General features: G+C 38.3%; 1 protein-coding gene across 1 annotated transcript in view; it reads left to right on the forward strand.

Moving 5' to 3' along the window:
* Nucleotides 1-241: 241 nt before the first annotated feature.
* SPEF2 (sperm flagellar 2) overlaps nucleotides 242-27,129 on the forward strand; it is a 171,036-nt gene continuing 144,148 nt past the window's right edge. Inside the window, 6 exon segments of the mRNA XM_067730508.1 lie at nucleotides 242-450; nucleotides 11,711-11,813; nucleotides 19,504-19,756; nucleotides 22,803-22,973; nucleotides 23,522-23,662; nucleotides 25,376-25,440. Of these exon segments, the coding sequence (XP_067586609.1) occupies nucleotides 393-450; nucleotides 11,711-11,813; nucleotides 19,504-19,756; nucleotides 22,803-22,973; nucleotides 23,522-23,662; nucleotides 25,376-25,440 (791 nt within the window). The 5' untranslated portion in view covers nucleotides 242-392.

Genomic DNA, 27,129 nt, shown 5'->3' on the forward strand with positions numbered 1-27,129 from the left:
AAAAGAATTCCCTTTCAATCAAGACTCTTTCTTTCCTTTCTGCTTGTCCAAGAACCCCTTGCTCAGTCCACTAGCTTCCCTGCTTCGCCCCTCCGCACCCCACTTCTGCTAACAGCGCTCTTGAAGGTCCGCACCGCCGTCCCCCGGCCTTCGAAGCCCACTGCGCTTGCGCACATCCAGGTCTTACCCGCCAGCAGGGGGCAAGTCACGATTTTCTGTCCTCCTCGGCTGGGCTCTGGCGCCCTTCTTCTCCCAGCCTTCTCCCTTAGCCCTGGCCTGGAGACGCTTCCTTAGCAACGGGTCGCCCTTGGCAACAGGAGGACGCGGGCGGGCTGACTGGGTTTCCCGCGCGTTCCTGGCACCTGCCTGCGGTAGGAGGCGCAGGCCGAGCCATGTCGGAGATCCTGTGCCAGTGGCTCAACCAGGAGTTGAAGGTGTCCCAGACCGTGAGTGAGTGTCACAGCCTGGGGAGAGCGGGCCGGGGGCGAGGGGGCCGCGGAGCCTGGAGCGCGGCGCGCTGATGGAAGGTGGCGGCGGGGCAGGGGCTAGCTGCCCGCTCCGGCTCACCTCAGCCGCTGCAGGGCTTCTCCCGCCTCCGCTCTGCCGCTCAGAGGTATCCATCATCACGGTGGTCCCAATCCCGCAGGTTCTGACCTACCGTGGTGCTCAGCCGTCAGAGGCTTCAGGGAGGGCTCCCTTGCTCCTTTGGAGAGAAGAATTTTCTAGACTCTATCGTCTGGCCCTGACATTGCTCCTTTCACACTCAAGCGTGGTGTAGTACTAAGCCAACGAAGTATGAAGCCTGAAAGCCAGCTACCGCGCTACTGAATGTGTGCCCCGGGACAAGTTACAACACCTTCTCCTTCTTCCGGTGTGTTTCCTCCAGTATAAAACAGAGCCAGCCATACTTGCCATACCTAACTGCCTCGCAGGAGAGGAGGGTGTGTGAAATGAGTTAATGCAGAATCTGTTAACTTTTACAAATTTCAGCAGTCTTAGCTCAAATGTACACATTAGCTGCTTCTGACCACTTTTCACTCTTCCCAAAGCTGACCTTCTTCACTAACCTGATTTTCCCCGAGCCATGAAGTTGCCGCCCCAAGTTTCTAAATCTCACAACCACAGAGGCAGTTTTACATGTTGGCACCTTCTGTGACAACCAAAATTCCAGAATAGCACTACCCCCCCCCCCCCATTCAACTTCTTTCTGTTGTCTCTTAAGCAGTTCATTTTCCAGCTGGTAATGTTTTTGCTCAAAGCAAGACGTTTTCAGACCGAATCATTTCAGTCTGTTTTTCCCAGAAGCATCCTTGCATAATGCCAACTTGCTACCAGAGGGGCAATAGTGCCAACTCAACCTTAAGTCTTAAGTCATCCACAGAATTTGCTAAATCAGTCGTGTCTCTGCAGCCACACAGTATTTGTTATCAGCGTTTAAGATCTTTAACTTTTGGAGCTTCTCCAGTTGCCTTTCTTGAGGCATAAAACCCGGATTTTTTCTTTGCCAAACCACCACCGGCACATGCCCAGAATCGCAGTAACTTTTTTCCCCAGGATTCTATGATCATCCCATGTGTCTCTGACTGTTCCTCACCTAAAATACGATGCTGATCTCAGGGTGGCGTTTAGCATTTTTCTTTTCATATTTCTTTCTCACCATAGGAGCCAAAATGTAATAACATGCCCTTAAGATACACTCTTCCGAAGAAAAGCAGTTATAAATTGCTGAGTTTAATTTGGTTTATTTACTTGATTAATAAAAACCGCACCCTTTGCTCAAGTCCCTAAGACTCTGTTGTATATTGAAACACTTCTGAGAAAAGTAAATAAAATTCATAAGAAATATAGAAAAACAGTAGTATGCCATTCTAATTGTAATCAGTTTGGGAATTTTGGTTTTGAGAGGAGGAGGAAGAATTACTTCATTCCGTGAATATTAAAAGACTGGAGACTTTTTAAGTAAGAATTTAAATAACATAAACTATAAATGGAAAATTCCCAGTGTTTGCTTTCCCGAAGCATAACAGCTGCAGTATTCTGCATCCCATTCACTAGCAATACATATTCATTTTTTGATCCGAGTTGCTAAGAGGAGCCTAAAAAGAGAGAGACAATCCCCTAAGTAACCAAATTCCATATTGTAAAAGGCTTTTCTGACTATAGGGCACACATTCAACTGTGTTTGGAAACAAACAAGATAGGATTTGTGCACCTAAGAAGCACACTGCCAGTTGATTTCTGTCATTAGATAAGCCATCCTATGGTGTACAATGGAAGGCTTAGAATGGTTTAGAGGAACTCTTACGGAAGGACTGTTAAGTGGGTACAACCTCTGGGGAAAGTAATTGGGCAATTGCTGGATAATGATCCTGTTAAGAGCAAGGATTTGGAGGCCAGACTGTTTAGGTTGAAATCACTTATTCACACTTCCTAGCTAGTGACCTTGGGCAATTTATTTACCTAAATTTTATGATATTCAAAATAGGGGTAATAATAATATCGCATTGAGTTGTGTCAAGACTAAATGAGATAATAAATGTAAAACATTTAGAATAGTCCCTGAGACATAGTAATGCCAAGTCTTCCTTTACAGAAACTATCATACAAAAATAAAATCACCAATATGTAAGGACATTTGAACAAGGATGTTTATTGCTACATGGATGGTAGGGGCAAAAAGAAAAAAAATGCAAACAGTTTGAATACCCTTCAGTAGCAGAATACTTGGGTAGATGATGCTATGGATTGCTATGCAGTTGTTAGAACAAATGAGTTAGTTGCTATAACTTTTGACCTAAAGAATGCTCAAGTAGGGCTTCCCTGGTGGCGCAGTGGTTGGGAGTCCGCCTGCCGATGCAGGGGACACGGGTTCGTGCCCCGGTCCACGAGGATCCCACATGCCGCGGAGCGGCTGGGCCCGTGAGCCATGGCCGCTGAGCCTGCGCGTCCGGAGCCTGTGCTCCGCAGCGGGAGAGGCCACAACGGTGAGAGGCCCGTGTACCGCAAAAAAAAAAAAAAAAAAAAAGAATGCTCAAGTAAAACACAAAATTTATAGCTTATTGTAACCAGTATAATTTCATTGTTGCATGAGAATGTGTGAGAGAAGAGTGTGGAGAGGCATATACTGGGCTGTTGACATACACAGGACTCTTCATTTTGTGGTTTGTGTAAGCATAGAGAGAAGTGTGGAAGGATATAAACCAGTGTATTGGTATTGGTTACCCTGGGAAAGAAGATTGCTGGCTTTTTTTTTGTACATCTGTGTTATTTGGCTTTTTGCTTAAATATAAAATTAAAGAAGTAGATCAAACATCACATGACAAAATAGGAGAAAAAGAGGTTTAACATTTTGGTTGAAATATAGTAAGTATCTTGAAGTATTGGAGGGTTACATAAGAGTTATTTTCTCTAATAAAGTTTATAAATGGAAGAAGAAGAAGAATAAAAGTTATCCCTTCTTGAACACTTAGGTACTTACACCAGACGCCGTGCTAAGCCTTTTACATGGGTTTTCTTTTTTAATCTTTAAAAAAGCTCTAAGAGGCATTGTCCCAGTTGTACAGATGAGTAAAAGAGGCTGAGTGAGCTTGGTAATTTGTTCAGGGTCACCCATCTAGTAGGTACTAGAACTAGAATTTGAAGCTAGATCTTTGACTAGTGCTCTTAGGCACTGTATTATATATTAGAGTGTATGCTTAAGGAATATATTTAAAAAAAAATTTACCCTCCCAAGTGTATTCATTTGAGCTCCTTTTAATGAGGATTATTGTCCATTTTGAAATCACAAGCAGTACAGAAATTCAACCCCCCAGGCATGTTGTAACTTCACAGGGCATAACCTAATTCCTAGATGCTTAAATGACAAAGGTGGATTTATTGATGTTTTTAAAAAGTGGTTCAGTCCATATGTTGCTTGCTGGGACAGAGAAAACAGAATGAGAATGCCAAGTGAATGCATTGCTGTCATTGGAGAGGTAGCTAAAGCCGATTGATTTCTGGATTATTCTGAAAGGTAGAAGTCAATTTGGATAAAGCACCTCATGTTGAATTTTGTATTGTCTGCACTACCCTGAATATCAGCAGTAAGAAAATGAATTTCAATGATCCTCAGTTGAGAATAGTCTCCCTCCACTTAATGAGGTTTCTGGGAGTCACCAGAGGCTTGATTAGTGTCAACACCTGACACTACATCTATGACAACATCTATGTTGCTAAAGCTAAGGATCTCCAGTGAGTTAAGTTTAACAAAACCATTTGACCTGGAAAATAATGCTTAGACGTATATGTTAATGAAATGTCTTAAAATACAAAAAGTTGTTCAACATAAAATCACATCTGAAATTCAAGCAATTATTTTTATAACAAAAATAAGCAAAATAGAATAATGTTACTAAGAGATCTGCTGTAAAATTCTTTACAAACTCTCAGTTATTTTCAAGAATAAGCATTGCCTCTGTTTTACAAAACGCCTGTGAATACACTGTAAGAGGAAACTGGCATCAGAATGTCATAACTAAACATTCTCCACAAATGAGTAGAAGCATTTGAATTCCATGTACTGAACAGATCAGATTCTTTGTAAAAATGGATGCATAAGACAGTCCATATGATTTTGGATTTTGGATGGAGCTATATTGAAAATTGTAAATACCTCATTATGCATATTTTTATTGTTTCAATAGTCTTAAACCTTGTTATCAATAGTAACAAGGAACCAATAAAGAGAAAACTGAGTTAAGAAAGTTTAGTATCCCTAAGTCTTGATTTTGTAGTAGCCAAATTATAAATAATGATCTCTAGTCGCAATTTTATACCCTGAGAAGTAATAATAATTGCTATATATTTGGGAGGATATCTAATGAGATTGCAAATGGAAAATATCTACCACAGTGCCTATCATCTATACTAGAGCTAGATACTCAAATATTATTTCAACCACTTTTCTGCCTCTCACTTTAGAAGTATGTCTATTATAGTGTCTGTCACATAATAGGCACTTAGTAAATAATTGTCTATTACATGAGAATGTATGAGTGAAACAAAAGTAGGGCAAAGTATTGTTTTTGACCGAAACTTATGGATTTGTTCATCTCAAAAAGGTCACCCTGGGTGCTTTGATCCTCACCTCTGTGATTTCAGAAGCTCTGCTTTCTTACTTAAAGCAACTTCTTAGGAATTGTCACATGCTAACAGAAATTACATTCTGCTGATTTTATCAGCTACAGTACCAATTCATCATGTGGAAAAGGACAGCAGAATAATGTATACTGGCAATGGAAAGTAATGCATGTCTTGGTGGGCTGGTACACTCAGGAGGAGACCAAATTTATAGATCAGATTGCTCCTTGACAGTTAGAAATTAGACATTACCAAAAGAATCCTCAAATCAAGCTAATACTTGATGTGTTTTACTTTTCTGCTCTAGAGATATTTTATCTAGATATCAGTGAGTGGTTAGATTCGATTAGATTAAGTTAGATTAGATTAAAGTCAGATTCCCTCCTTCTCTTCCCCCAGTGCTTGGGGAAATCATACTGTTCAATGATACTTTCCAGTGTTACTGCTACTACAAAAGCTTCTAAAATTATGATATTTGTGTATTTTTCTTCCATTGCAGCATATCTCTATTCTGAATAAGTTTAATACATTTCAAGATTATCATTTACATGATGCATACAAAATTTAAATAGATAAATTATTGTGAGTTTTAAGAGATGGCCTATATTCCTTGTTAATTGGGTTTATAAGTGGGTTTCCATAGGTGGCTAAGTCTGTCCTTTTGTATTAAATCTCAGTAGTTTTTGTTTTAGAGAGTGATATTTTCTACTGATATCCCAAATTTTAGGGACATCCTTAATTTGGACCCCCTTGTGCACTGACTAACTAACCCCTTGTGCACTAACTATACTTAATCTGGGTTCCCTTGTACACTAACTAAAGGTCTTATGTCCACATTTTTTCAAAAGTACCAAATTTTATTTTAAGAAAAAAATAGAGATATCAAAAAATCCTATTGAATATTTATTTATATACCATATTTTATAATGTATTGTAGTGACCTTTTATTAGCCTGTGACGTATCATAGAGACATAAAATTTTAGATCTGAAAAAGAATCTTAGACATCATTTAATTCTTCTTTGGCACGTGAGGAAATCAGATCAGATATGTGTAGAGATTTGTTTAGGGTTATACAACTAGGTAGTGGAAAGTTAGTAGCAGATTCTGAGTATGCTGACTTTTAGTTCATTCCCCTTTCCCCCAGGTATTATTAAACCACACATTTTCTCATACTTTAGCCTTTCAGGGTCATTAGGAAATACATGGTTTGTCATGTAATGTAACAAATTATTTGATATTTCCTGGTTGGTTCAGCAGCATTTTCCTTGATTGAAATTTGGCCTCTGTTGACTAGAAATTGAGACAGCAAATCTAATAACGGAAGACTTGTATAAATCAATGTCAAAATTTTAAGATATGAAGTTCCAAGAATGCCACCCAAAATTTTAACCATTAAAGAAGGTTATATAATATAGCAATTGAGATTTTGTTTCAGATAGTAAATCTTGAGAATTATGATGAAGTCTTCAAAGGAGAAAATTATAAAAATTGATCATCCTATTCTGGTACTGGAAGAAAAGAAATTGTCAAGGTCCTCCAGCCAAAGAGCACAGGATACACCTGTAGTTGAACAAAATTGAGTTACTGACTTGTTGCAACACATACCGTGAGGAACTGTGGGGCTTCTCTAGAAGAGGATGTTAGAAAGGCCTTATAGCATTTGGGTTTGTGTTAGGTGTTTTGTGGGGAGGGCTCAAGGAAGCAGCGCTTTGCTCTGAATTGGAACCTGTAAAGGGAGCATAGACAACTCTATGATTGGATATCTTAACAAAACTTATCTAGGAAGTGGGGAGAGCAAAGCAAGGAAAAAGTAAAAGCAGCAACCACTCATATCAGTCAGAATAGGGGGATGATATTTGATCATTTTTTGTGTTTTGGCCAATACTGTTTCGGGCTGAGTTCAGACATGATTACAGAGAGATTTTGTTTCTGTCTTAATCCATCAGGGTCACTGAGTAGCCTTGTCTGGTGTTGGTGTGATGTGAAATTATGTTCGGCAGAAGGCCGAGGTCTAGCTGTGAGTGCTGGGCAAACTCCTAGCAACACCAGGGCCTAATTGGGCCAGGCCAGTACCCAGCCACCAGCAGCTGCTTTTCTCTCTCAAATGAAAGTAAATTTGCTTGGCTTTTTTTTTTTTACATCTTTATTGGAGTATAATTGCTTTACAATGGTGTGTTAGTTTCTGCTTTATAACAAAGTGAATCAGTTATACATATACATATGTTCCCATATCTCTTCCCTCTTGCATCTCCCTCCCTCTCACCCTCCCTATCCCACCCTTCCAGGCGGTCACAAAGCACCGAGCTGATCTCCCTGTGCTATGCGGCTGCTTCCCGCTAGCTATCTATTTTATGTTTGGTAGTGTATATATGTCCATACCTCTCTCTCTCTTTGTCACAGCTTACCCTTCCCCCTCCCCATATCCTCAAGTCCATTCTCTAGTAGGTCTGTGTCTTTATTCCTGTCTTACCCCTAGGTTCTTCATGACATTTTTTTTTCTTAAATTCCATATATATGTGTTAGCATACGGTATTGGTCTTTCTCTTTCTGACTTACTTCACTCTGTATGACAGACTCTAGGTCTATCCACCTCATTACAAATAGCTCAATTTCATTTCATTTTATGGCGAGTAATATTCCATTGTATATATGTGCCACCTCTTCTTTATCCATTCATCTGATGATGGACACTTAGGTTGTTTCCATCTCCAGGCTATTGTAAATAGAGCTGCAGTGAACATTTTGGTACATGACTCTTTTTGAATTATGGTTTTCTCAGGGTATATGCCCAGTAGTGGGATTGCTGGGTCATATGGTAGCTCTATGTGTAGTTTTTTAAGGAACCTCCATACTGTTCTCCATAGTGGCTGTTAAAATGTGGTTGTAAAGCAATTATACTCCAATAAAGATGTAAAAAAAAAAAAAAAAAAACCTAGGCTAGGTCTTTGATCTTCTAGTGAAGGAGGAGCAAAGGGCACTTAGCATAGAATGTGTAGGTCTATAGCCCCTTGTCTACAATCCGCAAATCCCCAAATCTCTTTAGTCATTTGGTGGCAAAACTTGACCAGAAATGCTGTGAGGCTACGTTTTGTCTTTATTTCTCCCACTCAAATGGTTTGCTGTAAAAATCAACTATGTCTGATTACATGTGCTTCCCCAGACTGGCGAGAGTGTTATAGCTTACCTGGCCCCAAGAGTAGGCCTGTATCTGAATTTAAGGATAGGGTCAACTATTTGTTCTCTGAGTACTGAGTTACCTTTAGATAAAGATGTTTGTACTGTAGTCATTGAGGATCTATTACTGAGCTTAACAGTTGTGTAATTGATATAACCTGTTGTCTTAGATTAGGAGGCAGTAATAATAACAATAAAATGATCACTGAGCACTTACTATATGCCAGGAATTATGCTACGCACTTTACATGGAATTATCTCATTTAATTCTCAAACCAACTCTCAGGAGGTAGAACCCATCATTCTCTCTCTTTTAAAGACAGGACACTGAGGCTGTGTAACTATCCAAGGTCTTAGGGCTTATAAATGGTCAAAGAGTCAAACTAGAGAATATTTCTCCAGAGCCTGTGCTCTCCTCATTACCATTTGGAATGTAGAAGGCTTATCTTCTTTTGTGCTTTCTCCAGCTGGCTCAGGTGGAGAAACACATAGACCATTTTGCCCTCTGTCCCAGCCTAAGGTAGACAAAGGCCCACATCAAAGATTTCAGCAAATGAAAATGATGGGTATCAGATCTGAGGCTTGGAAGACTGGAGGCATGGCTGAGTGGCTGCTGAACAACGTTTCCCAGATGTAGATCATTTTAGAGCTCAGGGTGAAGAACGTCACTGGGGTCCCATGGTTCATGTATTTCTCATATTCTGCATTGCTCCTTATCCTAGTGTCAACCCACCTCTTCTTCCCTGTAGGTAATTCCAGTTGTGAGTGCAAATTAACTTATAGAGGTGGCCATCATGAAGTTAGTCATGGTATTCCAGAACATGTACTGGGAAGGAAAATTTGATAAACCAAAGGGAAAAAAATAATCTTTCCTTTGAGTTTTCTTTTCTCCTTACTGTTTCCCTCCCCTCGCCTCTCTCCATTTCTCTTTCTCTCTCTGGCTTCTTATCTTCCTTTCCATACTTTTTAATCTACATATTCCTGGTTATCTGCTCTTTCTTCATCTGATTTCTTGCATGTATTCTTCTTTTTCCTCCTCTTTCATTTTTTCTATGTGTTTTCTCTCTGTTACTTTTGCTATAGCTCTTCACTCATTATTCTCTTCTGTGTTCCTGGGGTGTAAAACAAAAAAAAAGAAAAAAATCGGAGAGTGTCTAATACACACAGAGCTGCAGACACATGCTTTCATACTTATTTATAGTAAACTACTTGACAGTGAAATAATGTGTTTACTGTTCTTCTTTGACCTTTATATCCAAAATGCCCCTATTTTAACCATATCAGAATTGCCTTATTAATAAGTCCTGCCACTTCAAAGGAAGTGAATTATGATTTTATTTTTCTAGTGACTCTTTGTAGCAAAGAATTTGCTACAGACCATTTGCCTGATAAATTGAGAGTGATGGACTAGGATACAGTTATTCCCCAGTTATTCACAGGCTAGATTTCAGGTCTTCAGTCAACAGGAACAATAGGCAAAGGGCAAAATCCAGTGAGAGTGGAGGAACGAGACCGCCCAAAGGCGACATAGCAGTAGCCCCTGAATACAAAATAATAGTCTTTAGATTTTTAGTAGGAATCCATAGTCTGATGATGACTGTATGTCCAATGGCACTTCAGAAAGCTAAGAATAGGGACGGGCTATAGAAGAGAAAAAGGAAAGAAGCAGAAAGGAGAAAGCAACAGCCAGAAGAGGTGCAGTGCACAGCCAGAGCAGCCCAGATGGCACAGTGAGGACAGTGGTGGCAGCCGAAAACCAGGGAACAGCGTTGGAGGCCAGCAGTGGTGAGTCTCTGAGGAAAGGAGAAATCTGCAGTGACTCAGCAGGAGGAGCTGGCACACCTCTGCCTTTTGGGGGCAGAAGGAGCTATTTGGATTTCAGTTGCTTCCAAGACTACTGCTGTATGATGCCAGAAGGCACTCACTAGATTTTAGTGGTAGATAGCTTAGGGGCTCACCCCAAGAAAACAGAATCAGTGAGAATAGTTGACATCTTTTTAAACTACTTTATAATTATATTGATTTAACCTAAGAATTGGGGTATTATTGAGTATAAAATACTTTGAGAACAGATATTGGGAAAGCTTTGGGCAAAATTGTGGGCTGATGTCAAATATGCAAGAGTTTTATGATAATGTGAAGTCTTCTGAGTAAGGACTCTGTACAGTGGCCTTTATGGAGCAACTCAACTCACCTCCCTGCAACCACGCACCAAGCATCAGTTCTACAAATCATGAAGAAATTATTTTTTCTTCATTTTCAGATAGCCACCTTATTACTAGTCAAATAGATAAAAGAGGATAATTCAGTATGAATGAGTTTGCGATACTGTGATAATATATAATATTTTATAGATATTTAGTATTGCTTTTGCCTAAAGGACTCTGATAGAAATACACTGAAGATTTTTGGACGATTTTGAAGTCATTTGAGAGATGATGGCTTTGTCTTATGACAATATAATTTATTTTATGTATCGATTTTGTATATCATTCTTGAATACTGTGTAACCCTATACCCTTCACTTCATAAGAAAAATACAAGGGACCCCAAACTAAGGACATTTTTAAAGAAAGCAAATTCTGTTTAACACTTAACTTCTTTTTCTGCGCTCATCATTACTTTCATACTATGCGGCAGGCATGGTATCAAGGAATTCTCATACATTACCTTTAATCTTTAAAATAGCTCTCTGAGATAGATATAGATATGATGAGGGGATAGAAACTCAGGAAGCTTAAGCTTAAGCAGCTTGGAAGAGGTTGCACAGCTAGTAAAAGGCAGAGCCAAGATTCCTGCATAGGTATCTCTGGCTCCAAAGTCTGTCTTCCTCTGGGCTGTCTCCATCATTGCACAGAAGACCAACTAGACTGGAGTAAACCCTGGAGCCAACAAGGAAAAGCTTGATTATGTTCAGCAGGCTTTATTTAAGAAGGTGCAGATGATTTCTGTAAAATTTCCATTGCAAAATGGTTAAAATTAAGTTTTGAGGTTTAAAGAAGTTAGATTGTACCTTACCTGGCCAGAATATGAAATCATCATCCACAGGTTTTACTGATAACTAAGGTATTAGAGTATAATTTTATAAAATATGCTGAGGGTTTGTTTTTAGAGCTAAGGTTATATGTTTTATTGGTTGTGTTTTGTTTGGTTTGATCAAAAGTTGTCTTTTCCTTCAAAATGTCATATGTTATCAACTGCTGATCTACATTTATTCAGGGGTCTTTATAAGATGTCTACTGTTAAACTTCAATATTTTCATTTGGTTATTACAAGATGCTTTTAGAAGTATTTTCATGGCATTTTGAGTTCAAGTTAAATTATGAAGTTTTACTCTATGTGTACATAATGAAAATATATAAACTCTATGTACAACATTATATTTACTTTTTTAATCTCTACATTCTAAAATTCAGGTACCAAGTCATTTGCAAAGGCATTTTCCAATGGCTATCTAATTGGAGAAGTTTTGCACAAGTTTGCACTTCAGGATGATTTTGCAGAATTTTCAGAAAGCAGGTTAGTGAGATTATTCCTTACTTTAAAAAAGGTCAATTCCTTTGGCATTTGGATGGTTTTAGCCCAAAGTTAACATTAAAGAATCATTTACCACAAGATTCCCCTAAACCAGCCAAGCATCCATTGGTATGGAAATTGCTGCTTCCTCACGTATACATACTTCATAGTCCCAGGAGTATAATGGAGAGAAAGTTGTAAGGTTGCAGCAAGCCCTCATCTCTAGATGGGCCCCATTTTAATACCTTCTGTATTCCTGCAGTCCTGTGTTTTATCAAATTGGTGAAGCTTTTGCCCATCATTTCTCCAAAAGTTCTTTCTGCCCATTTCTTTCTCTTCTTCTGGGACTCCCACTATGTGTATGTTAGTATACTTGACAGTATCCCACAGGTTTCTGAGGCTTTGTTGATTTTTAAAAATAAACTTCTTATTTTGAACAGTTTTAGATTTACAGAAAAATTGCAAAGATAGTACAGAGAGTTCCCATATTGTTCATATCCAGTTCCCCCTACTGCTACCATCTCATATTCGTATGGTACATTTTGTACCAAAGATTTGTTGTAATTTTTATCTAATGTCTTTTTTGTTCCAGTATCTCACCAGGATACCACATTATATTTTATAGCCATGTCTCTTAGATTCTTCTTGGCTGAGATACTTTCTCAGACTTTCCTTGTTTTTGATAATCTTTACAGTTTAGAAAAATTAATAACTGGTCAGGTATTTTGTACATTGCTCCTCAGTTGGAATTTGTCTGATATTTTTTCTCATGATTAGAATGAGTTTATGTGTTTTGAAATTCTGTTCATTTTTCTTCATTCTTTTTCCTTTCTGCTTCTCCTATAAATAATTTCAGTTGATCTATCTATGAGTGTACCAATTCTTTCTGATGATAACTCAAATCTCCTGTTGAGCTATTCTAGTGAATTTTTACATTTCAGTTATTGTACTTTTCAACCTTAGAATTCCACTTGGTTCTTATTTTTATAATTTCGATTTCCTTATTGATATTCTATTTTTGTTGAGATGTTGTTCTCATACTTTCTTTTTTAATGGTTAAAAAATGAATTGTTTTAGTTGTTTTAACATTTATAATAGCTGACTTAAGGTCTTTGTCTAATAAGTTCAGCATCTGGGCTTCCTCAGAGAGTTTCTATTGAGCTTTGTTCCCCCTATATATGGACCATACTTTCCTTTTTCTCTGTGTGTCTCATAATTGTTGAAAATAGACATTTAAAATAATACGAGTTAGCTCAGATTATCCCACCTTCCCATGGTTTGTGGTTGTTGCTGCTGCTGCTTGTTTGTTTAATGACTCTCTTGGACTAATTTTGGAAAGTCTGTATTCCTTGTTGTGTACAGCAGCTGAAGACTCTGCTTGGTTAGCTTAGTGAATAGAGCAAATGAACAGAGCTCAGCAAATGAACAGAGGTATTTAAAAATATCTTAAACTGATAAATCTTTCCTGACTGAGAGACTGTGAGTCTGTTCAGCAGCTGAAGACTCTGCTTGGTTAGCTTAGTGAATAGAGCAAATGAACAGAGCTCAGCAAATGAACAGAGGTATTTAAAAATATCTTAAACTGATAAATCTTTCCTGACTGAGAGACTGTGAGTCTGTTGAGGTGTCTCCAATGCTTTCACAGTTTACAACCCTGCCTTAGCCTTTACTTCCTGCTTGTACAGGACCTCAAGATCAGCCAGAGGTGAGAGATTTGGGCCTCCTTCTGTCTTTCCTGCTTATCCAAACATTCCTACACATGCATATGGCCCTCTAGATCTCCAGGAATATATCAGAGCTTTTCAAAGCGCCCAATGGATATTTTATTCTTATATCTTCCTTTTAAGTTTTTGGGTAGACTCTTATTTGCTCCAGTGATATCACTGCCTTAGGTCGCTGTGATCTTAAACAATTGCCACTGATTGTTTTTCACTAATACCCTGGGAATAAGTCTTCTTTCAGTGATTGAGCTCTAAAAAATATCAAATAATGACAATGTCCTGAGGATAGGACTTTTTGAGAAGGTTGAAACCTGTTTGTCCTCTCTGATGGCTGCTAGGCTGCTGGTTTTTACAGCTCCTATTGTTGCAAGGCTACTGTAGAGCTGGGGAGAAGGGAATGTGAGTAGTGCAAGTTAAAACGATCAAAAACTCTCTGTTTTAACTAAGATTAAGTTTTTTTCTTAAATAAATGTTTCTTAGATTGTTACAAGCCTTTGGATAATTTCTGGAGTTATGAAAAAGTTGATTTTCATAATTTTTGTCAGTTTTATTATTGCCTTTATGGAGGAATGGATTTTTGGAGGTCCTTGCTCTACCATTCCTGACATCCTGCTCCATCTCCATGTTTTAACCTGATATTTCCCACTCAAGTATTTCTTAGTTTTTGGTTGCTTGGAATAGTAGGCTTCCATTGAGCAGTACCTATGTTGCAAGACTTTAAGGCAAAAGAATCTGGTACCTCCATTCTAGAGGTGAGTCATTCTTTCACAATCCAGATTATGCTAGTTGTACAGGTAATAATAGTATAATACAAGAGGAGCCATGGACTGGAAATACATTTTCATGCCAAATAAGCATCTGTTGCTAATCCCAGACCATTCTTAAGCTTATAGGGTACTGGGTAACATTCTAATACATACCCTACACCCCATGTCTCACATCTCTTCCTCAAGGGCAAGGGGTACACGATCCTTCACAGCTTAGCCCCGACTGCCTCCTCTGCCTGAGCTCCTAGCCCTGTGCCCACTCTGCTTCTACCTTAATTTCCTCCCCTCCAATGGAAGCCAGGATCAGCCTCTAAGGTATAAGATTTCCAGGGTAGCTAAGTCAGTGTCTATGCCCTTCTTTTCTCCTTTTGCTTTCTCACAAGTTCTCATATGACCAGATTGATTTGTGATGGTCTGCATGTAACCAGGTTTCCAACCCTTTTTTGTTGTTGTTGCTTATTATCCCTTTATGAAAGTTATAAAGTTATCTTGTACATTTACTTATTATAACACTGGTCACTTTGTTGTCAGTTTCTTTTTTTGTGTCTCTTTCACGTTGCACATTGTACATTCAAGTGCCTTAAAGTTATGGGTATGAGTTATTTTTCTTTGCAACCCCAGGGCCATCACAGGCCTGGCACATGTTTAGCTTTCAGTAAATGTTTTTTGAATTAATGAATGGCTACATATCCTGATAAATCCTGCATTTAGACACCTTGTTTGAACTTCTCCGTAGGCAGATAGAGCTCTACACCCACATTTTTAAGTGTGGTTTCCCCATCAGCTTAAGAAACTTTAGATATTCCAGTTTCTGTTTCTCAAGGCCTGTCTTACAAAATGCTTCCCTGTGTGACCCTCATCCACCTTTCCAGCCGCATTTTCCACCGGTCTGGAGCCCTAACATAAACTGCTTTGGTCCACAAACATGTCATGTGCTTTTGTTATGCTTTGCAATTTTGCATATTAACATTTGTCCTTCACTTCCACCATGAGAAACTTTTATTCATCCTTAAGATCCAGCTAAAAATCCATCCCTTCTCTAAACTGTGTTTGGTCCCCTAGCAGATTTAATTTTCTTTTCCTCTTTGTTTTTTTCTCTTTGTTTTAATAACACTTTGGATGTCCCTTTTTTTTATTACATTAAGTTATAATTATTTATTTATATGTCAGTTCTTATCAGAGTTACTGCCACGTGAAGGAGCCCAAATAATGTTTGATAATGAATATATGAATGTTTACTCCTTAACTAGATTGCAAAGTTGCTCAAAGTTGCATAGTATGTTTATTCTCTGTGCTCCAGGCATTGTCCCTGGACCATAGCAGGCACACAATAATGTTTCTCTATTAAATAAATGAATGATTTCAGAAAGCATATCTGGTTCGGTACAGAAAACTTAAAGAACCATACTGATCAGATCATGTGTGCAGTATTTCACGTGTACTAAGTTGGCTCTTGTTAGCCAGGCCATGGAAGGCCTTTGTGTGAAATGGAGATAGGGACCCCATATGGATGGAGGTAACTGTGAAGACACAGGTCTTAGTGAGCAGAAAGACCTCTGTGCAAAGAAAAAGAAGCCCCTTTTTGGATAAAACAACCTCATGCCAGGTATTGCCCCACCCCTGCACAGGAGTGTGCCCTGAGTATTATCATGTGTAGCAGTCCTGCCTTTCACTCACTGAAAAGGACTCACTTTCTGTTCCACTGAGTCATTACCTTTCTTAACATGGGGAGAGGGACCTACTTGTCCTGACAACCAAATACTATCCATCTTTAGTTCCTGGAACAACCCACATTTTTTCCAGGGCACATGGTATTTTAAAGAAGGCAAGAATTAGTAAATCTGTGGATATGACCTTTGTAATAGTGTATTTAGTGGGGAAAAGGACCCTTCTTTGTAAAGCCTGTGTTTTAGACAGCTAGCTAGTGCCAGAGCTCATGATTTGGGGATTTTTGTGTAATATTTTCTAGGGTCTTTAGTCTAAAATGTTAACAGTAAACTAAATCTATGTTGCTAATAATTAGAAGTTATTTGCTTTGGGAATTACTTAATCCTAAGAATAACTCATCTAACTCTGAAAGAATTCTGTTTTGGGATATCTTTAGTCCATCTCAGAGGGTGAAAAATGAGCAGATTAGTTAAAAGAATAAAAAGTAAAGGAACATGGATATCCTTTGGGAGGGCAGCTTCTAATTACTTTGTGAGATGTATTCCATCACCAAGTGGCAAGGAGGAGAGGAGATTGATCATCCCTTGGCAAATAAGGACTGCAAGTAGAGAGGGAGAAGACTTTTCCCAGAATACATTCCTTATCCCCTCGGGTGTCATCATTTACATCATATGCTATGTCTTCAGAGCAAAGATGTCCCAGTGGATTCTCTGGGTTCAAAACCAACTGTTGATTATCATGTTATACTGATTGAGCATATACTGTAACAAGAGTGGACTCCACCAATTTACACACCAGTTATATTCCCAAAATTTTGGTTGGAAATTTAGAGTATATATTAAAAGCTTCCAGAGGGAAATACTATTACACCTGGACACTTCGGCCAGACCGTAAAAGCCATTTTAAAGCCTATTGTGTCACTGAACCCTAGCGTTAGCAGGCTACACTGCATTCTGGGGGTTGTGTAATACAAGAAAGAGGAGGGGAAGTGTTCTTCACTTTTATTGGGTACAGGGCTAAATTTTGATAAAATTTGGAAATGAATAGTGTTTGTTTTTGGATACTCCCTCCCGAATTATGGTGCCTCTAACCTCTGAAGCCCAAGGTTATGACCCAGGCAAAATCCCTGAAAAGCGGCTCTCAGGCCATATCTTTCCAAGTAAGTGTAGTGGACAAGGCATACAGGACTCCTAGGATAGGAAGGACATGAAATGATGAACTGAGATGGAAGATCAAAAGGGGATGCCAGGTGCCCGTCCAAGGAATGTGAACACAGGTCTTTGATTTGACCATCCTCTGTCACAATAAGACTCTTCAAAACATGGTCTGCTGTACCCTAATCATTTTAGTCCTGTGTTTGTTATCTCAAACTGTAAGGTCATTTGTGGGGGAACAAATTGCAAAACTGGACATGACATGAGAAGACCTAAAACAATGTTTTACCCTTTTTGTTGATAAGATTACCTTGTAGCATTCCTTATCTCTTCTTATCCCCTCTAAGATCTGTTTCTCTTTATCAATTTAAAATATTTCATTCAAAGTTTGGTTGATGTGGTATGCCACACTAAATATACTTAACCAAATAGAGGAAATAGGAAATACGATAAGTTATACCACAGAACTGGAAAAGGAATTCAGTGTCTTGTGTCACTACATTTGTTGACATTGGCCTTTCCATGATACTGGCTCCTTATTTATATTTATAAATCATTCCTATATTTCCCCAGATCCACCTCCTTGGCAGCTAACAGGCACTTTTAGACTAGATTTTAGGAGGTTCACATATACCAGCAAATGGTATACACATTTTGTGTATCTGCATGAATGTGTGTTTTCTTTCCTGTGGAAAAGGTTTCATAGCTCTCATCAGATTTCCAAAGGATGGTATATGTGATTTAAAAAAAAAGGTTTAGAACCACTGCTTGAGAGCTCTCTCTTGAGAAATAATATACTAGGAACAGTATATAAAGTTTAAGAAGTGCTAATTGGGCTTCCCTGGTGGCTCAGTAGTTAAGAATCCGCTTGCCAGGGCAGGGGACACAGGTTCGATCCCTGGTCCAGGAGGATCCCACATGCCGCGGAGCAACTAAGCCCGTGCGCCATAACTACTGAGCCTGTGCTCCAGAGTCCACGAGCCACAACTACTGAGCCCACGTGCAACAACTACTGAAGCTTGCATGCCTAGAGCCTGTGCTCCACAGCAAGAGAAGCCCACGCACCGCAATGAACAGTAGCCCCCACTCACTGCAACTAGAGAAAGCCTGCACGCAACAACGAAGACCCAATGCAGCCAAAAATAAATTAATTAATTAAATAAATTTTAAAAAGAAGTGCTAAGTGATCTCTTTCAGCTTCTAAACATTCAGTTGAGGTCATTAAAAGTCATTGTATCTTCCCCAAATAATATTATAGTCCAAAATGAAGTTACTGAGTGAGTAACCCTATAATATTAGAAATTCCACCAACTCCCTCTGTTCTAAAGTATCATCTTTTTTCAGGGAGAGGATGTGACTTTGACTTATATTTAAGTATATTCAGTGTATTTTTTCCATCAAAGAATGTCACTGAGATTTTGGAAGTTAAAGTAAGGAGAAAATAGACCAATGGTTAAAATTGACATTTGCATTCAGTTGGATCACAGAGAGGCACAAAAGTTGAAAATGCATCTAACATCTTTTGCTTTCTTTCTGCCACTGGATTCACAGGCTTATTGACAGCCCTAGGTCATTTGAGACCTCTATTACAACAGTTACATCAATGTATCACTACTTGTTATTCATCTGTTTTCCCACTATGAACTCCTAAAGGGCAGGGTGTCTTATCTTTGTAAGACTTTAATAAATTTGTAAAAATTTATTAAATTAAACAAATTATTGGTATAGTTGAGAGAGTAAATTAATAAATGAATTAATGAATTTCTTCTAAAATGTGAGCCTAATTTGATGATAGGTGATTCAATAATACATATATTGTAGAAAGTCTTTAGCGATTCTTGAAGAAGTAATATGAAGTGTACAGTGAAGATTACATAACTAATTTAGTTGTATAGCTAATGTTATTTAATTAAATATTTCTGATAATGCCTGAGGGGATTACTGTGAAAGTTGTCACTGCAACTGAAAATAAGATTATTTTCAGGTTCTAGTAATGACATCAGTTGAAGAAATGGACATTTAAATTGCAATTTTGTCTTCTGAGTAAAATATTTTTCAAAACAATAGTTAAGATTTTCCATTTAGAAGAAGAAATTTAGTTATGTTTTTGTACTGACTTCTTGCAGAAATTCTAGCATCTATTTAAGTAGAAGAGTATATGAAATTAATGGGTTTTAGTTTAGCCATTCAAGAGAAATAAATGCATGGAGTTAAGACAATACATAAAATCTCAATGTATCTACGTGATTAAGTGGTTTTAGAGAGGATTGATATATTTAAAAGAACATGGGATAATTCATAATATGGGATCATGGTAATACCTCTGATATTTGTTGTTTGCTTTATTTCAGTGTCTAATTATGTAAAATATTTTAATGCCTAGGATTTCAAGTGCCAAACTTAATAATTTTTCTCGCTTGGAGCCCACACTTCACCTTCTGGGTGTGCAGTTTGATCAGAACGTGGCCCACGATATCATCACAGAAAAGCCTGGGGCAGCCACAAAACTCTTATATCAATTGTACATTGCTCTCCAGAGAAAAAAGAAAAGTGTGCTGACTGGAGTGGAAATGCAAACCATGCAACCCCTGACAAATACAAAAGTTGAAAACATGAAAAGCGAGACTTTTCGAGATGTAAGTACATAAAGAAACATTATAAGCATATCGCAATATAAAGCTTGGTAAAGGGACACAAGTGATGTTGCATTCTCAAAGAAGCCCCATCGGGCATATATGTCTCTGATGTATGTTATTGGCCATATTTGGGTTTTATTTTATATTAATATTTTCAATTCATTTATCCATTTTTGATGCCTCTCTCCATCCTATCCACCAATTGCCAATAACTTATCAACTGTTTGCTCCTAATTCCCAGTGCTTTTTGTGCCTGCTCCTCTCTTTTCCATTTCTACCCCTATCCTATCTGCTCAGACCTCCTGCTGAGCTACTGCAGTAACCTACTAATGCGGCTTCCGATCTTCAGGCTTCCTACTGAAGGTTAATCAACCGCTAGGTGAATCTGCCCTCAGTTCCACTTTTGTTGGTTTCTTCTGCACAGAAACCTTGCTAATTTACAAATAATCTTGTCACCAAATTAGACTAGCATCCAAGTTCTTTCACTAAAGAGTCTCATTCTGTCTTTCTAACTTCATTTCTTCATAAACCTCAGCATAAAGTCTTTCTTCTGCATTGATTGGCAGCCTGTCCTTGAATAGGACTTGTATATTTCTGCTCTTCCCTCTCTACCACCCAAGCTCACCCTTCTCCTCTCTCCGCTTCCCCCAAACATTCCTCCGTCTACTCTGTGCAGCCTTCCCAGTATACATGGACTCTTTCTGCAGAGCTTGTAGGGCACAGGTAATTGTTACTCTTTGGTGTTAACCTCCTGTTGCTGATAGTATTGACTAACTTTCATTATTTATCTATCATATGGCCTCACAAGATTTTTGGTTCCTCAAGTTCAAGAAATATGCCTAGTACAATGCTTTCAACGTTGCAAATACTCATTGTCTCTTGATTATTTGATACAACTCTTTAGTTGACAAATCTCTGTAGTTCCTGTGCTGTTTCCTTATGATAAGTGAAGGCCATTAACTTTTCCAGGTCTGTAGGATAATGGGGAGTACTGTACTGATGTACTGCACAATAATAAATGAAAATAATTAAATTTTAAAATTTAATTTATGAAGCAGCAATGACAATAAATGTGGGAGCTAATTCCACTTTTAGATTTGTCTACTCTTGGTGGACATCCTTATGAGTCTGGTAGCAGAATGAACTCAGCACCCACAGAGAGCTAGAAATTAGATTAGGCTGAAAGTCAGTAACTTAGTATCTCATCCTGCTTCCTTCATGTGCAAGCTGGTTAACTTTGGGTTGGTCCCTGGAACAGTCTCAGTCTCACTTTTTCAAACTGTAAAAACAAGGATGTTTATCTCTACCTGCCTGAGAGTTAGGTTTTTTGGTAACTTCAAGAAAAACAATATATAAGAAAATTCTTTGTAAAGTATAAAAGAGTCAGTGTAAACAAGTGCTACAAGTGCTGTAGAGCTGAGTCCAAACAAAAAACCATTGGGTTTAGTGTTGGCCACAGTGACTTTCCAAAGTCAATTACCCATTTATTGAACAAAGATCTGTTGGGCTCCTACTTTATGTCAGGCACTCACAAGTGAGTAGTACAGGAAACCCCCCAATTCTCTGAGAGCTTACATTTTGGGGAGAGAAAAATGTTTCAGCAGAGTGGTATGGACTTCAGTGGAGATGAGGAAGAATGGAGCATAGACTATTCTTTCAAGACACGTGGAGATAAAGGGGAAAAGAGAATAACAGTAGCTGCAGGGGAGAAGCTCAACAGAAGTGTGAGATTATTTGTTCATTTTATGGACATGGAGACTGGGACAACTTGGCAGTTGAGAAAAAGAATCAGTGGCAGGTGATGAGTGGTGAAGAGACCCTCTGGGGAAGAAAAGAGGAAGAATGAGTCAATGGTTCAGATGAAGGAGGCGATATCTTATGAAAAAAGTAGAGATGCCTTTTTTCTTTGATATAGGTGGAGGAAGATGCATGTGTCTATTACATATTAATATCGATAATGATGAAAATTTATTGAACATACATAGTGAGATGCCAGGCCCTGTTCTAGGTGCTTTATGTATATTATCTCATTTGACCTTCACAACCATCTTATGAGACAGGTACTTTCAGTGTTCCCATTTTACAGATGATGAAACTGAGAGAGATTAGGTAACTTGCTCAACTTCATGAAGCTAGTAGGTAGTAGAGCTAAACCTCAAACCTAGGCACTCTGACTCCACACATTTAACAGCAGGTTATTTGATGGCTCAATGGATATTTCCTGGGCTGGGGGGAAATAGAATTAAGTTGAAGAAAAAGAAAAAATATATATATATATATATGTTGAAGTGGGGTGGTAGGATGTTGAAGGACCTTACATGTTCGTTGCCACTGTGAAGATGGAGGCCAGGACATTTTTAACAGTGAAAAGAGCAGAGGTGTGTATAAGTGCTTAAAGACAGCTCACAGGGCCTTAACTGATCTTCTGAGTAAGTGTCAGTATCTACTGAGGCAGTTTTAGAAAAGAAGGACCAAGAATGGTTTGAGCAATGGTACCATTTAAAAAAAAATTTTTAGTAAGTCATCAGCTTCTAAGTAGATTACTTTCGAATATAAAAGTTTTAGTTAAATACGTTAGCCATTGCTCTGTGTCCCACTTCACAATCATCACTGAGAGTTCATTTTCTTTTACTATTGTACCCTCATTGCCGGTGGCCTGGAAGTTTTCATTATTTCTTCACTTTTTACTAGGAAGTGGCTTAAGTAATGGAAAGAATCTAGCTTCTTATATTATCTCTTCTATGTTGAAATTGGTTTTATAAATTACTTTTATGAAAATGTATTTGTAAGGATACAAATACCATGCATTGAAAATTAAACTCAGGGCAAAAAGTTTAATTATAAAAGCATATATCATGCATTTTTATTGTCCTTACATCAATTAAGGGTGTGAGTGATTGGTATGGGACTTGAATTTGCTTTAGCCATCAACAGTAGTAATTCATAGAAATTTTATTCTGAAGGCAAATTTTATGTGTGCTTATAATGACAATATACTCTTTTTTCTCTAATAATGGAATCTTCTTGAAATGCTTTCTTCATTTAGAGACATAGAAACCTGATACCACGTCAAACTGATTTCAATCTGATGCAGGTTACACATAGGTTTCAAGAAAAATATAAACACATGAACAAAGATCTTGTCCACATGCATTTTGAGAAACTTGAAAAATTTCAAAAACTCCAGGAAGAACAAAGATCTTTTAAAATCTAAAAGGTTTTATAGAACAATTTTTCCAGAAACTCATTAGTGCATAGTATATTGTTTGCCACTTATGTCTATATTACGCATTGCATAGGCATGAATCCAGCCCGAGCTGCCAGTTCCTGGTACAAGCCTCATGCTCTGCCTGCTCTCACCTTTCTCTCCCTCACTTTTCCCCTTTCTCTGTCTCCACCTTTGCTGATGGTCGCATCTTCCTGCGGCAAAGAACTAGAACTGCCATTCTCTGGAACAGTGGGACAACTTGACCTCTTTTTAAGTTGTCTGGTAGAAATGAATGCTTCAGATGCTTCAGTGATATGGGGGAGGGTTGCTACCCAGAATGAAAATACACACATTTGATCGGCATAATTTGGGGATTCCAAAATTGTGTTTCAATATCATACTTTGCAAAATAAGTTATATTGACTCTTCCATTGGTTAATTGCTGAGTTCCGAAAATTTCAATGGAAAATTTGTGTATCTGTGTACCTGTGAGTGTATAGCATTGCATATTATTCTGATGAACTGAATAACTAAACTAATGTGTATGGGATATTTAGCAACACTTGAGCAGAAGACGACAAAATGAAATAATGGCTAAAATCCAAGCAGCTATCATACAGATTCCCAAACCCACATCAAATCGTATTCTGAAAGCACTTGACACTCAAAAAGCGTTGAAAAAGAAAAAAGAGGCAGAGGTAAGTGATAACCCTTTAATAATGTGTTGTGTTTATCTTAATGAAAGGATGATCTTTCCCTAAAACATATAGAGACTTCCCTGAACTCCCTACTTCCTTTTTAAATTACTTCTGGTATTGTCCCTTCTCATTGAAAACTCCTCCACCATATGCATATCCAATCCACTTTATAGTTATTTGTTCAGAAACAGAGAATGTAGCTTTAGGACAGAGATGGCAAATTCTAATAAATGACAGAACCTGTGCGGCTCCTGTGTTGTGGATTCTGTGGTTACTAACAAACTATGCCAGAGTGGGTGCTGTTGTAATGGGTCATGATACCCATGACCCAACAGGGGCCAGTCCAAGTACCCATACCATGCGTGTGCCATTCCTACTATTTGCTTTTCCTCAATACCTCCTCCCCATGCTGCACTGTCTTTCTATGAATCCTAGAAATGTTAAGCAACTTGCTTGCTCTCATCATATTTAAATTTAAGATACTTACACTATTGATATTTTACTAGACCATGCCAGCTGTCAATCATTCCAATAGGATATAATCTCATTATATTTCACAAGGGAACAATACTACATTTTGATACTAATTCCTGCAATCTACACTGTATACTACTATAATGATTGTTAGGGATATTCTCTCCCTTAAGAAAAAAGATTAATAACTACCATTTATTGATCATCTGCTATATGCCAGGTTGTGGGTTGGGCACTTCACATCATCTTTGATTTGTAAATAATTCTCTAAGTAGGGTATTATTTTCCCCATTTTTTAGATAAGGAAAATGAGACTCAGAAAACTGACATGTTTTACTCAAGTACACAATGCTGTTAAAGCGGAGATTGAGATTGGATTTCTAAATCCATTATATTAATTCACATTTTTTTAATATTAAAAAATCCTATAGTTAGATTCTAAAAAGTACTACCCACAGAGGCTTTTTTTCTGACCCCATTTTAGTAAAAGTATTTAATTCTCATGTTTCCCTGAGTTGATTAAAGCTTATTAATAAGGATTTGCAGTAGGCAGAGGATTAGCTAAAATTAATTTTCAGAGAGCAAATTAATAGTGTAAGTAAGGTTGCACAACCTTAAATATTTAAAACACTCAAGATGATTTTAAAGAAATATTTATGTCAAGGTTTCCCTGGTGGCGCAGTGGTTGAGAGTCCACCTGCTGATGCAGGGGACACGGGTTCGTGGCCCGGTCCGGGAAGATCACACATGCCGCGGAGCGGCTGGGCCCGTGAGCCGTGGCCACTGAGCCTGCGCGTCCGGAGCCTGTGCTCCGCAACGGGAGAGGCCACAGCAGTGAGAGGCCTGCGTACTGCAAAAAAAAAAAAAAAAAAAAAGAAATATTTATGTCCAAAAAAATGCTTATTCTCATTTAAAAGAATTGTAATTAAGAATGCACATCCTAACTGTTTGATAATCTTTATTCTCATTAAATGCCCTTTGATGTACTGTCAGAGCTAGACTTGTGAACTGAATGATTCGGGTTAGGCAATTTTCACCTTCTTTTATATATATTTAGCCTAGTCTAAAAGTAACAAATCAGAATAGAAAAATATTCTAGAATGTAGCTTTTCAGATCTTGCTTCCTAATTATCTTGAATTAGTAACGCATGTCACTTTATACATTTGAATGAATGTGGTAAATGAAAATTTTCAATGTTTTTTTAGAGGTGAAAAACTGATAATGAATTTCCTTTAAAGGATGTGGCCAATGAGATTAAGAAGTTTGAAGCATTAATAAAAAAGGATCTCCAAGCAAAAGAAAGGTGGGATGCAAATTATCTCAGTAATCACAAAACTGCGTTCTGTTCTACTCTAACTTTTGAATATTTAGAAATAGTTTACCTGAAATAGCTGTTCCAAAGATATTTTCACCTTGTAGAATCTTCATTAAGAGCGTATATTAAGGAAGATAAATGAGCTAAAATTCAGATTAGTTGTTCATTAACAATTTTTGTAAAATCAAAAGGGAAAGTGGCTATTATGAGATGTGAGGTTAATTTATTTTTCTATGTTATACTTACCCTTGTAAGTTCACACATATTTTTTAAACACTCACTAACATTTTTTCAAGTTACTATTAATTTACATTTGTCACAAAAAAGCCATTATTAGACTCTAGTTTGGTTGCTGTCATGTTGCATCCTCAGCATTTAGCACAGGGACCAGCAGTAAAAAGTTGTTGAATGAGTTTGTTGACTGAATGTCACTAAAACAGTCAATGAGTTCTTTACAGAAAGTGCCTGGTTAATGGGCTTCTTTTTCCTAAAGATAAAGATCTTCTCCCCTTTTGTTTCCTATTAGGGGTCATTGACTCACAGAAAATAATTGATTAGGGACTACACATATAGGAACAGCTTGAATTTCTCTGCATTTTTTTCATGGAAACTATCTAAACTCTTCTCCTTTATGTTTTATAGAATAGGAAATAAATCTCTTAAAGAAGAAAAAATACATGAATTATACACTTCAGTTCCATATAAATACTTTTGAGGAGAGGGAATAGAGTCAAATGAGGAGGAATAAGAATGAGCTAGAAGGAGAAGTGGTGAGGAAGTCAAGGGTGAAAGGAAAGTGAAGCAGAATGAAGAATGTATACATTAATCGCCTTTCCCCCTTCCCTGTGCAGAAACTCCTGATGTCCTACTCTGAGCCCTCCCCATATTCATCAGTGCTCACCTCACTCCTAAAATAACCACAGCCCAAGCCTACTCCCCCATGCAGCTGCCACCTGACCCCCACCACGCCCACCCTTGACCTTGGCCCGTGAAACCACTCCACTTCTTCCAACTCTTTCACTCATCTCCCCAGCCACATGTTCCGGAGTGATAAACAGACGGTGTCCACCAGAATGACTATCTTAAAATGTTGAAACACTCTGTTGCTTTTCGTGAATGGTATTCTCTGCAGCCCCGCAGCCCACTCCTTTCTTGGGACGCCTCGATTTCCACACAGTTTAGCAACCAGAATCAACACCAAGCACAGCAGCATCTCCCAATCCCTGTACCAGCATCCATTTTGGTTCATTAGTGTCCTTGCCCTGTCTGTGGTTCAATGTTTTAAAGATCCTTCCTGTACAAACATTCACCCTCATCCTCATTGCCTTCCCAACCCAACCTGAACCCTAGGCCTCTCTATCAGTTAGCTTAGAAACCCCAAAACCAGAGTGGGTTAAATTAGATGGATATTTACTTCTCTCTCCTATAATATTAATAGAAATCAGAAGGTAAGCAGCCCAGGGCATGTGTTGCTGCTCCAAGGGCTGAGCCTTCCTTTTAGTTCCACCGTCCTGATGTGTGGTTTCTGTCTTCAAAGTCACATTCGCAAATAAGAGATAGCTTCCGAGGCTCCGGCCATTTGGCCCACGTTCCAATATCAGGAAGGAGGAGAGGCAAAAAGTGGACATCCAATCTGAAATCGCTCCTTATACGAGCCTTCCAAGAAGCCCCATATAA

Source organism: Pseudorca crassidens, chromosome 3 (genome assembly GCF_039906515.1).
Source record: "Pseudorca crassidens isolate mPseCra1 chromosome 3, mPseCra1.hap1, whole genome shotgun sequence".
NCBI lineage: Eukaryota > Metazoa > Chordata > Mammalia > Artiodactyla > Delphinidae > Pseudorca > Pseudorca crassidens.